Source organism: Hemiscyllium ocellatum, chromosome 18, assembly GCF_020745735.1.
Source record: "Hemiscyllium ocellatum isolate sHemOce1 chromosome 18, sHemOce1.pat.X.cur, whole genome shotgun sequence".
In the NCBI taxonomy this organism is placed as follows: domain Eukaryota; kingdom Metazoa; phylum Chordata; class Chondrichthyes; order Orectolobiformes; family Hemiscylliidae; genus Hemiscyllium; species Hemiscyllium ocellatum.
In genome coordinates, this window is record NC_083418.1 from 76,011,158 (window position 1) to 76,027,435 (window position 16,278).

At 44.7% G+C, this 16,278-nt stretch overlaps 1 protein-coding gene across 3 annotated transcripts in view; it reads right to left on the reverse strand.

Moving 5' to 3' along the window:
* Positions 1-16,278, reverse strand: part of LOC132824275 (protein kinase C-binding protein NELL1-like) — a 994,503-nt gene that overhangs the window by 380,271 nt on the left and 597,954 nt on the right. For all 3 annotated transcript variants that reach the window (XM_060838612.1, XM_060838613.1, XM_060838611.1), the window contains exon 14: positions 2,655-2,777. In XM_060838612.1, the coding sequence (XP_060694595.1) occupies positions 2,655-2,777 (123 nt within the window). The remainder of the gene's footprint in view (positions 1-2,654; positions 2,778-16,278) is intronic.

Below are 16,278 nucleotides of genomic sequence, written 5' to 3' on the forward strand. Positions count from 1 at the left end.
TCAAGTCCCCTGAGAAAGTCACATGTTTCAGTAAGGCCACCTCTCACTCATCAAACTCCAATGAGCACAGCAGTTCAGGCAGCATCCGAGGAGCAGGACAATCGACGTTTCGGGCAAAAGCCCTTCATCAGGAATAGAGGCAGGAAGCCTCCAGGGTGGAGAGATAAGTGGGGGGTGGGTGTGGGGGAGCTGGGGAGAAGGTAGCAAAGAGTAGATGAATGGGGGTGGGGATGGAGGTGATAGGTCAGAGGGGAGGGTGGGGGAAGTCACAAAGAGTACAATAGGTGAATGGGGGTGGGGATGGAGGTGATAGGTCAGAGGGGAGGGTGGAGCAGCTAGGTGGGAAGGGAGATTAGCCACCCCCACTCACCTATTGTACCTTCTCTACACCCTGGAGGCTCCCTGCCTCCATTCCTGATGAAAGACTTTTGCCTGAAACGTCGATTTTCCTGCTCCTTGGATGCTGCCTGATCTGCTGTGCTTTTTCATAAACTCTGGTTTCTAGCATCTGCAGTCCACACTTTTGTCTAACCTCCAATGAGTACAAGCCCAACCTACTCAACCTCTCCTCATAAGAAAATCCTTGTATACCCTGGACACCCTCAATCCAGCAACCAAACCTTCTTTCAACTGGCTCTGATGCTCCACTGAGGACATGCAGGTCCTTGGACTCCTCCACCGGCAGAACATAACAACACGACGGCTGGAGGAGGAGTGCCTCATCTTCCGCCTGGGAACCCTCCAACCACAAGGTATGAATTCAGATTTCTCCAGTTTCCTCATTTCCCCTCCCCCCACCTTGTCTCAGTCGGTTCCCTCAACTCAGCACCGCCCTCCTAACCTGCAATCTTCTTCCTGACCTCTCCGCCCCCACCCCACTCCGGCCTATCACCCTCACCTTGACCTCCTTCCACCTATCCCACCTCCATCGCCCCTCCCCCAAGTCCCTCCTCCCTACCTTTTATCTTAGCCTGCTTGGCTACTCTCTCTCATTCCTGATGAAGGGCTTATGCTCGAAACGTCGAATTCTCTATTCCTGAGATGCTGCCTGGCCTGCTGTGTTTTGGCCAGCAACACATTTTCAGCTCTGATGCTACTATACCTTTCTTTAGATAAGGGAACACAGCATTCCAGAAGCAGTGTGACCAGTCTTGCATAGTTTTAGAAAGAATCACCTCCCTTTCACAGTCAGAGAGTCAGTTTGGCCCTTTGGCCCAAATTGGTCCATACTGACCCAAAATGATCCCTTCCCTTTGGAATACCAGGCAGCATTCCATTTGCCCTCCCTCTCAGTGAAGTTGAATGCGAATTTTCTTTTTGCGATGTATGCATTCTGAAATGCTGGTCCAATCACATTATCACAACCCCACCATTTCTCTCTAGTTCTTTAAGCCCTGCTGAACCTGTGCCCACCTCAAAGACCAAATTATCCTCCTAGAATGAGGCAGACAAAGGTGGCCACAATGCTTTGGTGGGGTCTGAGTGTGGGCCACTATGGTAGACATTAAGACCTTCCTCTCTGCCAAGCTGTTGATCGTCTGTCCTGATATTGCCTTCGGTGCCTTCTTTACTAATTTGGTGGTAAGTTTCTTTTAAAAATACTTTGGGATGGATTCCTACATGACAAGTGCTTTGCGAACTACTGTTGATAAAGAAGTGAAGAGAAATGAAAGATATTACTGAAGAAAGCCTGGAGTTAAACAGAAGTATGAAGTGACCACATTTTAAATGCGTCTTCTCCTCTGTAGGATGGTGTGATTAAAAGGTGTTGCCAGTTTTTACGGTATGTCCAGAATTCCTCACTCTGGCTTTCAAAAATGATCCGGAACTGGTTCTCGATGGGGGCGGAGATCACATCTTATTAAAGGTAAGTACCTTATTGTTATTTATTCAACAGATCCCCCGATTTCCTTTATTTTGCCTTCTTCAGGTTGCCATGGTTGGGCTGAAGGAGGTGTGTTGATGGGGAGTGTGGGGGAGGTGGACAATGGGGGAGGGTGGGGAATGAATATCTTGTCACGGAAGGATGTTCCTGGTGACTGGGGAAAGCCAAAACCAGGTTTCACAGTCTCAGAATACAGGGTGGGCCTTCTCAGGGCAAAGATGAGGAGACATTTCCACACCCAGGGACTGGGGAGCCTGTGGAGTTCTCTGCCACAGAAAGCAATTCAGGCCAAAACATTGAATGCGTTCAAGAGCAAGTTAGAAATCTCTCCTCAGGTTAAAGGGTATGGGGAAAAATCAGGGACTGAGTTGTATGAACAGCCAGTTATTGAATGGAGGAGCAACTTAAAGGGCTGAATGGCCTACTCCTGCTCCTAGTTTCTAAGTTTCTAGGCTTTCCACTGCCCCAGGAAGCATTAGAGTGGGCATGATTGCTGGACATGTTCATGGAACAGAACTGAGTCACTGATGTCAAAGCCCTTTCAGGGTATCCAAAGTTACAAAACTCTCAGCCTGAATCATGACAGAATAAAAGGAGAAACCAATGAACTGGAATGAAGGCTGTTTGAAAATTTCTTCTAAAGCAAAATAAAGGCAGTGTAGTGGTCCCCATATCCGGGACTGGGTAGCCCTGGATGGGAGTGGACAGTCGGAAATGGGGATGCAGGAAAAGAAATAGCGATTCATTCCAAAGCAGCTACAGTTCCTACCTCGGCAGATGGTTCCATTGCCCACGTAGCCAGGCTTACAGATACAGCGGTGACCTCGGACTGTGTTCATGCAAATCGCCATCTCGTGACAGCTGTGCTGTCCGTTTCTGCATTCATCGCGCTCTGGAGAAGAAAAAGGACTCTGTTCAAGTCGGTGTGATTGACAGCCCTGCAGGTTGTGTTCACAGGAAAGGGCAGAGAATCAATACAGCATACAAATAAACCGCACTGAGGATGGCCAGATTATTGAAACTAAGTTCCTGTTGAATTCCTAAAGGACAGCAGAACAGAATCGTCTTCACGTTTTAGAGTCTGAAGCACAAGAGGCTTGAGTCACACAGCACGGAAACAGAGCCTTCGGTCCAGTAGTCTACACCAACCGCGTTTCCAAATTAAACTAGTCCCACTTGCCTTTGCTTGGCCTGTATCCCTCCAAACTTTTCCTATTCATGCACTTACCAAATGAATGTTAAATATTGTAATTGCAACCACTTTCTCTGGAAGTTCATTCCATACACAAAACACTCTCTGTGTGAAAGCGTTGCCCGTTATGTCCTTTCTAAAACTTTCTCCTCTCACCTTAAAAACACTCCCCCTAATTTTGAACTCCCCAACCCTAGGGAAAAGACCCTTGCTTTTCACCTTATTTATGCCCCTCACGATCTTATAAAGCTCTGTAAGATTATCCTTCAACCTTCTATGCTTCAGTGAAAAATGCCCTGGCCTATTCAGCCTAATTTTACAAAACAATCCCTCCAGTCCTACCAACATCCTGGTAAACCTTTTCTAAGCCCTCTTCAGTTCAATAATATCCTTCATATAACAGGGCAACCAGAAATTCATAACATAGAATTTTTACTCCCACGGAAATTGAAGCAATCTTTGTGGCCGGAGAATAGGACTCCATCTGAATTATCTTTTTGGGCATCCTATTACACGTGGTGTGTTGGCTTTCATTAGCAGGGGGATTGAGTTTAAGAGCAGCGAGATTATGCTGCAGCTCTACAAAGCCCTGGTTAGACTAGCCCTGAGTTCAGTTCTGGTCACCTCATTACAGGAAGGATGTGGAAGCTTTCGAGAGGGTGCAGAGGAGATTTACCAGGATGCTGCCTGGACAGGAGGGCATGTCTTATGAAGAAAGGTTGAGGGAGCTAGGGCTTTTCTCATTGGAGCGAAGAAGGATGAGAGGTGACTTGATTGAGGTGTACAAGACGATGAGAGGCATGAATAAAGTGAAGATTCAGAGACATTCTCCCAAGGCGGAAATGGCTATCACGTGGGAACGTAATTTTAAAGTGATTGGAGGAATGTTTATGGGTGATGTCAGAGGTCGGTTCTTTACACAGAGAGTGGTGGGTGGGTGGAATGCACTGCCAGCTGTGGTGGTAGAGTCAGAGACATTAGGTCCATTTAGGCGACTTTTGGATAGGTGCTTGGATGATAGTAAAATGAGGGGCATGTAGGTTAGTCTGATTGTAGAGTAGGATGAAATTTTGGCACAACATCGGGTGCTGAAGGACCTATTTTGTTCTGTGTTCTGTGTTCTGTGTTCTATGTTCTATTACTGCAACAGACCAAAGAGACACAAAATCCAAACAGAACTGTAGATGCAGGAAATCGGAAACAAAAAAATAGAAATTGCTGGAGAAACTCAGCAGGCCTGGCAGCATGTGTGAAGAAAAAGCAGAGTCATTGTTTCATAATTCTGAAGAAGAATCACTGGGTTTGAAACATTAACACAGTTTTCTCCCTACACATTCTGCAGACCTGCTGAGTTTCTCTAGCAATGTTAGCCAATCTCAATGTAGCTCATGAGAAGCTCAGGTAATTGGAGAATATGTTCCATCGATGGCTTTGCAGTTCAAGAAACTGGAACTTCCCAACTTAACCATATAACTTGAATTAGTGAGGAGGAAAAGCTATCTAGCTTTAATAAAAATCTTGCTGCATAGCAGATTTATGAGTAATAGCAGGGTGCTTTTGAGATTTAAGAAATACTATATATGTGCTAATCAAAAATGCATCAAAGATAGTACTGTTAAGATAAATCAGGAACATAAAAACTCTTTATTCAGCTCTGTCTTTTAACCTGATGGCCTGGAAAGTCAATTGTCCAGCTTTATCTGGCTCTACCTGCCAAACAGGCATGCTCATTATGAGACAAAAAACTGCAGATGTTGGAACCCAAGGTAGACAGATAGAAGGCTGGACGAACACAGCAGGTCAGGCAGCATCAGAAGGTGGAGAAGTCAATGTTTCAGGTGCTCATTATGAGCTGCCCACTCTGTAGGTGCTGGCAAAAGGAAACTAGCCATCCATGGCCCACAGAAGCACAGAAGGTAGGAGTAGGCCATTCTACCCTTCGAGCCTGCTCTGTCATTCAGTACGATCATGGCTGATCATCCTACTCAATGTTCTAATCCAGCCCTCCCCTTATATGGAAACATAGAAACATAGAAACATAGAAGGTAGGATCAGGAGGAAGCCATTCAGCCCTGCGAGCCTGCTCTGCCATTCATCACAATCATGGCTGATCATTCAATAGATAGCCTAATCCTACTTTCTCCCTATAACCTTTAATCCCATTTGCCCCAAGTGCTATATCTAGCCACCTCTTGGATACATGCAATGCTTTGGCATCAACTTCTTCCTGTGGTAATGAATTCCACAGGCTTTGGGTGAACAAATGTTTCCTCATTTCCGTCCTAAGTGGTCCACTCCAAATCTTCAGACTGTGATCCTTGGTTCTGGATGCACCCAACATCGGGAACATCATCCCTGCATCTACCCTGTCTAGTCCTGTTAGAATTTTATAAGTCTCTATGAGATCCTCCCCCCCCCATCATTTGTCTGACCCAAGTGAAAACAATCCTAACCTAGTCAATCTCTCCTCATCCATCAGTCCTGCTATCCCCGTAGTCAGCCTGGGAAACCCTCGCTGTACTCCCTTGAGAGCAAGAGCATATCCTGTGATCCATTTAGCCACAAGAGCCATAGCTACTTCCATCTTGAAAACACACAATGTTTTGGTCATGAATTCCAAAGGCTCATCATTCTCAAGTTGACGACATTTCTCCATCAGTCCTGAAAGGTTTATCCCTTTTCCTTAAACCTTGACCCCTGGTTCTGGACTCACCAGACTACTACTCCCCCCCCCCCCCCCCCTCCCGCATTCCCTTCCCCCTGCCCCCCCCCCCCCCCCCCCCCCGTCATCCAGAACATCCTTCCTGCATTTAAACAAACAAAAACAAAGAACTGCTGATGCTGGAAATCTGAAACAAAAAAACCCAGAAATTGCTGGAAAAGCTCAGCAGGTCTGGCAGTGTCCGTGGGCAGAATGCAGAGTTAACATTTCAGGTCCACGGACCCTTCTTCAGAACTGGCAGTAACTGAAGACAGGGGAGAAGAGGAGTAAACAATAGGTGCCGATACAGCCAGAGAGAGAGAACAATAGTTGGACATGCAAGGGTCACTGCACCCAAAACATTAACCCTGATTTCTCTCCACAGATGCTGCTAGACCTACAGAGCTTTTCCAACAATTTCTGTTTTTGCTTCTTCCTGCATCTCGTCTGTCCAGGCTCGATAGAATTTTATTGGTTTCTATGAGATCTCTCCTCATTCTTTAAACTCCAGTGAATATAACCCTAACTGATTCAATCCCCTTATATCAGTCCTGCCATCCCAGGAATCAATTAGATAAACCTTTGCTGCACTCCACTGAGAGCAAGAACATCCTTCCACAGGTAAGGGGACCAAAAACGCCCACAATATTGCCAGGTGTAGCCTCACCACTGTCCTGTAAAATTGCAGCAAGACATCCTTGTTCCTGGTGCAAACAGGCATTAGGCTCTTTCCAAATTCAGTCAAGATTAGAGAGGTGCTGGAAAAGCACAGCAGGTCAGGCAGCATCTGAAAACTCTTTATCTTTCCAAATTCAAATAAGTGAGCTAAGGCGTGTTTGTGCTGTCCTCTGCAGTATTGCAGTACAATGAGGCAGCTGATGACAGCTGTGTTCAGGGAAACTGGGTCCATTTCACTCTAACATGTGATTCTTAAAAGCTCCCCCCCACCCCCATGAAATTTCACTGACTGTACCCTCTTGAATGCAGACACTACTGCCCTAGATCATCAAAGATTGTTACTCACCATACCTGAAGCCACCCATTATTGGCCATGATAGATTTTTAGATTTAGATTAGATTACAGTGTGGAATCAGGTCCTTCGGCCCAACAAGTCCACACCGACCCACCGAAGCACAACCCACGCAGACCCAATCCCCTACATTTACCCCTTCACCTAACACTACGGGCAATTTAACATGGCCAATTCACCTAACCTGCACATTTTTGGACTGTGGGAGGAAACTGGAGCACCCAGAGGAAACCCACGTAGACACGGGAGAATGTGCAAACTCCACATAGAGAGTCGCCTGAGGTGGGAACTGAACCCAGGTCTCTGGCACTGTCTGGCTGCAGTGCTAACTGCTGTGCCACTGTGCCACCCATAGCAATTGGGCTCCAAAATTTACCAATCATTATGCCTTGTTATCTTTTCCTATTGCCTTTTGGTTCTCAGATATTTGAAACTACCACACATTAGGCTTGGAAAACTCTTTGTCTTCAACTCTGTGCTTCAATTGTCTGGTGAGGAGATTGCTTAGACTGCTGGCATGTTCCACCAAAACCTGGCCCTCCGGTGGAGCTGTGAATGTAGCCCACTGGGATACTTCGATATATAATTAACTCTTGGCTCTATTCATTCCTAGCTCTTTACTGACAATATAATAATGGAAAATACCCCTGCTGATCCAACCAGTAGCAAACATATTTATTCTTAGGGGTCCTTCATTAATACTGAGATCTTAAACACACTATAAACAACAGAGAAAAGGGAATGTCACAAAAACCGCAAACAATGAATTTTATTTTAATAATAAATAATGGTTTTAAATATGCATGAAACAGACAGTTTATCAAGAGGGAAAATCTGTTCTGTATTAGTAAGAAAATATTGTACACTAATGCCTTTTAGGGAAGGAAATCTGCCATCCTTACCTGGTCTGGCCTACATGTGACTCCAGACCCACAGCAATGTGGTTGACTCCTAACTACCCTCTGGGCAATTAGGAATGGGCAATAAATGCTGACCTAGCCAATGATGTTCACCTCCCATGAAAGAATGCAATTAAAGAAGAACACCTTCCATGCACATTAATTCATTGAGAATGTGACAGCTGCTGTTAATAAATGCTCATTGTTCCATTCTTCTCTGGGAGCATTCCTAAGAAACAAAGGCCCATTAAATCCTGTATTTTGCAACAGAACGTATTCACTATTTTTGGATTCCTCACAAAGAGCGCATTTCCATCTGATTGGAGAAAGTGCATGTTCTGCAAGATGTGTTTGAGAAACAAATGCCAAAAATAGCTAAGACTTGAGATTTTAATGATATGTCTTTTTGCCAAGAGATGACTCCCCCATCCCATGCTTGGAGTGTAAAACGATTAATTATCGGCTGTCTAGCAAAAAGTAAGAGATGGTACATTTCTTGCTCACCCCCACTCGCTCCTGGTCAAAGCGCTGACCTATTGTAGGTAGCCTGACCAGATAATAACACAGAGTGAAATCATGCATGCCAGGGGGCAGGACAGCTGGATGAAGGGGGAGGAAATTGGATGCAATACCAAGGGTGCATCTCGCTGGCCTCTGCAATTTCATTCAAACTTGCTAATGCTTTGGGAGATATCCTTGTCCATGGGTTGATTGTGACCCCTCATAGTTCAGTAAATGCCCATTTTAAGGCTCCTCACCCCTCTTCAGGGACTTCATCTTTAACAGATGGAAGTCAGCACCCAATGTGTGATCCTGCATCACCCGCTCAGTCACCTGATGGTGAACAAGGACATGAACACGTCCCCAGAGTCATTCAGAGATCCCCCCACCCACTCCGCTAAGATATTCATTTTGGTTTCCTTCTCTTCCTTTGGAACTAGGGATCAATGCTAAAAATAAAGTGGCAGCTTTTTTAAAACAGAGATAAGGAAATTATGTTTCTCTCTGAGGGTTGGGAATCTTCGAAATTTCCTTCATCCAAAAGCAATGCTTACAAAACGTTTAAATATTTTTAAGGCAGAGGGAGAGATAGATTCTTGATTTCCAAGGGGTAAAAAGATTATCAGGAATAAGCAGGAATGTAGAGTTAAGGTTGAAATCGGGTCAGACATGATCCTACTGAATGACAGAGTAGGTTCAAAGAGCCGAGTGACTTGCTCCAGTTCATTGTCAATGCATTCGAACATCTCGCCCTGCCCACGTTCCCACCAAACACCTCTGTTCTCACCTGGGTTATCAGTCTGCTTTTTGGTGATACCCAGCATCACCACCACTAAACCCTCACCTCAATTTAACCATTGCATCTGGCTCCAGCAATGATTGTCATTGAGAAGTGAATGCTGTCCCAGCAATGGCCATCACTCTTGGTGGCACTACTGGGACCAGAGAGCTGCTGGGCAAGTGATTGTGACAGAGTTGGCAGCTTCCCCGAGAATGGCATTGAAAGTCTCATTCTGAGCTAGTCAATGGGCTCATTGCTATTCAATACAGGCCAAGGGGGAGGCAGTGGTGTAGGAACAGAGTCATTGACCAGAAACTCTGGGGACATGGCTCAAATCTCACTGAGGCAGATGGTGACATTTACATTCAAACAAAAAAATGTGAAATTTTTTAAAATGAGACCAATAGTGAACATGACAGCACTGTCAATGTTATAAAACTTTGTCTGGTTCAATGGCATCCTTTAGGAAAGTAAACCTTCTACCTTTACTCAGTCTGGTCTGTATGTGACTCTAAGCTCAGCAGTTAGTGATGGGCAATAAATGCTGCCTAAGTCAGTGAAATCTGCACCCCATGAACAAATGAGAGAATAGATAGATGTGGGGCAAAGCAGAAAGCCACATGGGCTCAGCTATCCCTGGGATAGAGGCCCAATTCTTATTGTTTCAGTTGTGGATGAGTTCAGTTTTGGGATGGGATTTTTCAGGATTATCTCTTTCTTCGAATAACTGCTTTATTTCTTCCATCCAATCTCTAACACAAAACAACAAAATGGACATGGTGACCTGGTTACAGTTGCACCTCTATAATTACACCATTGTTCACAAGAAGCAGCATCAGTTACAAATTAGAATTAGAATCCCTACAGAGTGGAAACAGGCACAAAAGGTCCACACCAACCCTCCGAAGAGTAACCCACCCAGACCCATTCCCCTACCCAATATTTACCCCTGATTAACGCACCTAACCTACACTTCCCGAACACGATGGGCAGTTTAGCATGGCCAATTCACCTGACCTGCACGTCTTTGGATTGTGGGAGGAAATCAGAGCACCCGGAGGAAACCCACGCAGACATGGGGAGAATGCGCAAACTCCACACAGTCACCTGAGTCTGATGCTGTGTTAACCACTGAGTCACATTGCCACCCACATTAGTTAGGAATGTGAAGTTTCATTGCATCCTGAAACCCCAATGTTAGCCCAATAAGGGAGATGTTGCAAGCTCAGCATTCATTGCACGGACCTCTCATTGAAATAAATTCTGTAACTGTGTCTGGAGATCTTCTGTCTTTACTTCACTGCGCCTCTCCATCTTCATCACACAGAAAAACAAATTGCGGACAGCTTTTTGTTTTAATCATTTTGATGTCGTGAACTCAAGTACTTTATATCTAAGCGGCACCTGAGTTTAACTATTTCAGGGATGGACATCCCAAAATCACTGATTTGCTACAGCACAGGAGGAGGCCATTCGGTCCATCAGGCATTAAATGAGCATCATTACCGAGTCCAAAAATGTGGCGCTGGAAAATCACAATAGGTCAGGCATCATCAAGGAGCAATAGAATCAATATTTTGGGCATAAACCCATCATTAGGCATGTGGGAGTCGAGGAGGGAAAGGGGACTGAAAGGAAATAGTCAATAGGTGACTGCAGGTGTAGGGTGATCTTGATAGGTCAGTGGGGAGGCTGGTGTGGATAGGTGTGAAGGAAGATGGACAGGTTGGGCAGTTTAAGAGGACAGTGCTGAGTTGGAGGGTTGGATCTGGTATGGGGTGGGAGGAGGGGAGCTGAGGAAAGTGGTGAAATCGACATTGATGCCATGCGGTTGGACGGTCCCAAGGCGTTATTCCTCCAGGCGTTAGATGACACATTTTATGACTCTAACTCTCCAGAATCTGTAGGCCTCACTTTCTCCACCCTACCAATTGCCAATCTCAGCGTGGTTCTTCCCAAGTCCACAAGAAACTGTAGAGAGTCCTGAACACAGCCCAATCCGTCACACAAACCAGTCTCCATCCATTGACTCCATCTACACTTCCTGCAGCCTCAGGAAAGCAACCAACATAATTAAACATCCCTCCCACCCCAGTTACACTCTCTCCCAGCCTCATCTATCAGACAGAAGATATAAACATCTGAATACATCGGCAAACAGATTCAAGAACATCTTCCCCGTTGTTAACAGACTTTTGAATGGCCCTCTCAAATGTGGATGTTGGTCTCTCTCTGCATCTTCTCTGTGTCTGTAACACTATAATCTGCACACTGTTCTGTTACTCTGGTGCACTTTCTGTGGCACAATGTGCCTGTAAAGTACATAAGAGAACACTTTTCACAGCAGGAAGTGTTGATGGAGTCAATGGATGGAAGGCTGGTTTGTGTGACAGACTGGGCTGTGTTCACGACTCTCTGGGGTTTATTGCAGTCTTGGGAACAACAGTTGCCAAACCATGCCGTGCTGCATCCAGGTAGGATGGTGCACCTATAAAAATTGCAAAGAGTCTTTGTGGACATGCTGAATTTCCTGAGCCTCCTGAGTTAGTAGAGGCGTTGTTGTGCTTTCTTGACTGTAGCATTAACATAGATGGACCAGGAATGATTGTTGGTGATTGTCACTCTCAGGAACTTGAAGCTCTCGAACATCTCCACTTTAGCCCCATTGATACAGACAGGGACATGCCCTCCACTCTGCTTCCTGAAGTCAATGAGCAGCTCCTTCATGTTGTTGACATTGATGGAGAGATTGTTGTCTTTACACTATGCCGCTGAGCAGTCTATCGCTTCCTTGTATTCTGTCTCGTCATTGTTTGAGATCCAACCTACAATGGTGATGTCATCTTGAAAAGGGAGTTGGGGCAGAATCTGGCCACAGGGTTGTGAATGTATAGAGACTTTAATAGAGGGCTGAGTATGTATCCTTGCATGGCATCAATGTTGAGGATTATCATTGGAGGAGGTGTTGTCATCTATTTTCACTGACTGAGGTCTGCGGGTCATGAAGTCAAGAATTCAGGTGCGGTGGGGGGGAGCGGTGTGGGGTAGGGGGGTTGGAGTTGGGAGTGGGGGAGGCAAGACCTAGGTCTCAGAGTTTGGTTGGAATTGTGGTGTTGAAGGTAAAGCTGCAGTCAATAAGTGGGAGCCTGACGTAGCAGCTTCATCAGTGCCTTTCTCTCCAACACAAGATGTTCAATGGTGATAGTACAATGCTCAGCACCATTCATGATTCCTCAAATACTGAAGCAGTCTTTGTCCAAATGCAGCAAGATCTGAACAATATCCAGGCTTGAGCTGACAGGTGGTGAGTAACATTCACTCCACCAAAATGCCACAGAATGACCATCTCCAATCCTTGACATTTCAATGGTGTTACCATCACTGAATTCCCCACTATCAACATCTCAGAGGTTACTATGAACCAGACACTCAACTAGATGAGCCATGTAAACATTATGGCTTCAAGATAAGGTTGGAGGCAAGGAAAACTGTGGCGAGTAACTTACGTCCTGATTCCCCAAAGCCAGTCCACCACCTCCAAAGCATGAGTCTGGAGTGTGATGGAATACTGCCCAATTGCCCAGTGGGTGCAGCTCCAACAATATTCAAGAAGGTAGACACCATCCAGGACAATGCAGTTTGACTGGCACTACATCCACAAGCATCTACTCCCTCTACCACTGACACTCAGTAGCAGCAGTGTGTACTGCAGAAATTCACCAAAGACCCTTAGATAGCATCTTCCAAACCCACAATCACTTCCATCTACAAGGATAAAGATGGCAGATACATGTGAACAGCACTACCCCGCAAGTTCCCCTCCAAGCCAATCACCATCTTGACTTGGAAATATATCACTGTTGCTTCACTGTCACCGAGTCAAAATCCTGCAATTCCCTCTCTAGTGGCATTGTGGGTCAACCCACAGCAGGTGGACTGCAGCGGTTTAGGAAGGCAGCTCATCACCACCTTCTCAAGGGGCAACTAGGGACGGGCAATAAATGCTGTGCCCAGGGAGCAGTGCCCATGTCCCATAAATGATTAAAAAATATTCCAGATGGAGTCTAACAAGGGTATTATGCCTATAATATATTCTTTATTACACACACTACTGGAACCAAGATATAGGAATTAAAAATGTGTCCAGGTGTACAAAGTTAAAAATCACATGCCAGGTTATAGTCCAACAGGTTTATTTGGAAGCACTAGCTTTTGGAGTGCTGCGCCTTCTTCAGGTGATTGTGAACCACCTGATGAAGGAGCAGTGCTCTGAAAGCTTGCACTTCCAATTAAACCTGTTGGACTATTACCTGGTGTTGTGTGATTTTTAACTTTGTACACCCCAGTCCAACACCGGCATCTCCAGGTCATGTCCAGGTGTAATCACTGTAGTCTCACTCTCTCATTAGAGAAACAATTGGTGCTCAGGAACTCAAGTATAAAGGCTGCTTCAATCAACAGAACTGTGATGATCCCTATAAGGTCCACGGGGAGTCACTAATCAATTTCCCTGTGGCTGTCATTGAGTTTGAGTCCCCCTATGTATGAGGTAATGGCCTGTCCAGCTGAGACATCTGACCTGAAACCTTTGTACAGCAGACACAGGGAGGGACCCTCTTGTGGTGCAGTGATAGCATCCCTATCCCTGGACTGGAAAGTCTGGGTCCAAGTCCCGCCTGCTCCAGAAGTGTGCAATAATATCTCTGAACAGGTTGATCAGACAATAGGTGAAGCAGACCCAGTCCCTTCTCTATCTGCCTTTCACTTTTTATACTCTTCATTGCCTTTAAAGGGTTGTGTGATTATTCATGGTTACAGTAATTTTGATGGTGGGGAGGTCGCTCAGTTGTGTTTTATGATACTTTTAGGTTGAGAGAGAAAAAATGAAACAGACCTTGTCTCCATAATAAGTTTTTCTTGCTAAGATTTCTTGTTAATCACAAATGTGATTACTGGCGGCCCTTAATTGAAAAAAAGTTGAGATGATTTTTGAAATTGTGCATAGAAGCATTTAAGTGTATCGAAAAAAAGACCCAGAGGAGGAGTCCTGTGGTGTGACAGTAGTGTCCCAGCCTTTGAGTCAAGAGGCCCAGGTGCAATTCCTACCTGTTCCAGAGGTGTACCATTACATCACTGAACAGGTGGATTGGAAAATAGGTTAAAAATTATACGTAAAGCTAATCCAATTGAGACCTTGTGTAGTATGATGGTCGTGTCTGTACTTCTGAGTCTCGGGTCAAGTCCCACCTCCTTCAGAGGGATCTCAAAGCATGCCCAAACGGGTTTATTTAAAATTAGAAATAAAGCAGACTCCCCGGGGTGAGAGAGTTGCTCAGGTATGTGCGATAACATTTCCAGGTACGGAGAAGAGGGAAAAAAACATAGACCCAGGGTTGGGTCAGCAGAACTATTCCTGATGAAGGGCTTTTGCCCGAAACGTTGATATTCCTGCTCCTCAGATGCTGCCTGACCTGCTGTGCTTTTTCAGCACCACTCTGATCTCCAGCATCTGCAGTCCTCACTTTTGTCGAGCCGAACAATCTGTCCCATGCTGAGACTAGTCTATGGACACCAGAATAGTGGCTCCATTTTGTTGTTCAACAACAAATGAAGTTCTTTTTCAGTTGGGCTTCCTGAGTTATGATAAATCATAAGAAACAGGAATGCACACAGACTAAATAAAAACCAAAAGAACTGTGGATGATGGAAATCAGAAACAAACCAGAAGTTGTTGGAAAAGCTCAGCAGGTCTGGCCACATGCATGGAGAGAAATCAGAGTTAATGTTTCAGGTTCAATCAGCCTTCATTCCTGGTTCCCATCAGCTCTGGGGAATAGTCACTGAACCCGAAACATTAACTCTGATTTCTCTCCACGCATGTGGCCAGACCTGCTGAGCTTTTCCAGTAATTCCTGTTTGTGTGCAAACAGACTATGAAACTCTCCAATATCAACGTGTCTGATATTCTCCCTGAACTAGCGTCCATACCTCCCTTGATTCCCTGACTGTGATGGTCAGAAGCGCATTCTGCTGGACGGCTTCCCAACATGAAATGGCACAGAATACTCTCATTAAGATGAGCCAAGCTTAATTTGTTTGAAATTTCATTTCTGAACAATCTCCAGGAATTATTTCAATAACAAAATCATCAACTTGACAATTACAAATTAACCTGGCACAATTCACATGTATTTTGTCAGGCTGCTTTCCTTACTATCAATTCAACAGCCCTTTCTCCAATGACCCCTGTCTTGGAAATTAGGCTTCATTGTTCTGGGAAACTTAAACCTCAAGGCATCATTACAAGTCCCTGCAATCCTTAAATTCAGTCAGTATTAGTTAAATGTGAAGTAAACCTTCAGGAAGGTTTAGATTCACCATCATGCTCTCTGTAACACTATTCCATCATATAATGGCCAAGCAATTAACCCAACAATTCAAATATGAAAAGGGCAGTCAGAAAGAAAGCTAAAAGGCTTCAAAACAGTTTTAAGTTAAATTAATTCTTAAACTTACAAGAATTTCTTGAGACTATTTCCTGTCTGAAGGTATCTGTACCACATGGTTCTGCCATTAGAAACATAGTAATGTAGTCCAATAGACTGGCATTGGATGATTTATATCTGAAGATAGTGACAGAACAGAGGGGAGAAAATGATGCACATTCTGACTATAATTTTCTACAATTCCCTTGAAAGCAAAATCATTTTCTGAAACTGGAGCATGTCACATGTGACAGCTTTTCCAATGAAATGACCGGCCAGTCTTACTTCAGTTTTTGGTAACTTGCAGAATACTGTCAAAGTATTGCAGAATCTCCTTCTATAATGGTGGAAAGGGCAAAGCCACCCAGTCATTGTTGTATACCTTCATGTTCTGGTCAGTACGTATTTCAATCTGAAATGCTTTAAACCAAGAACTTGAAAAAAACATTTTTTTTGCCAGAAGAACTAATTGGAAAACAGCAATGATCTTGTTTTGCTTAAATTGTGGCCATTTGAGACAATAAGAAATAGGAACAGGCGTAGGTCATTCGGCCTCTCGAGTCTGCTCCACCATTCATTAGGATTACAGCTGATCTGACCCTCCTCATCCACTTCCCTGCCCTTTCCCATAAACATTTGCTTCCCCAACTGATCAACAATCTAACCACCTCAGCCTTAAATATGCACAAGAAATCTGCTCCTACAGCTCTCTGTGGTTAGAAATTCCAGACTCATGACTCTCTGAGATAAGAAATTCCTCCTCATCTCAGTCTTAATATGGTCTCCCTTTATTCTGAGATTAT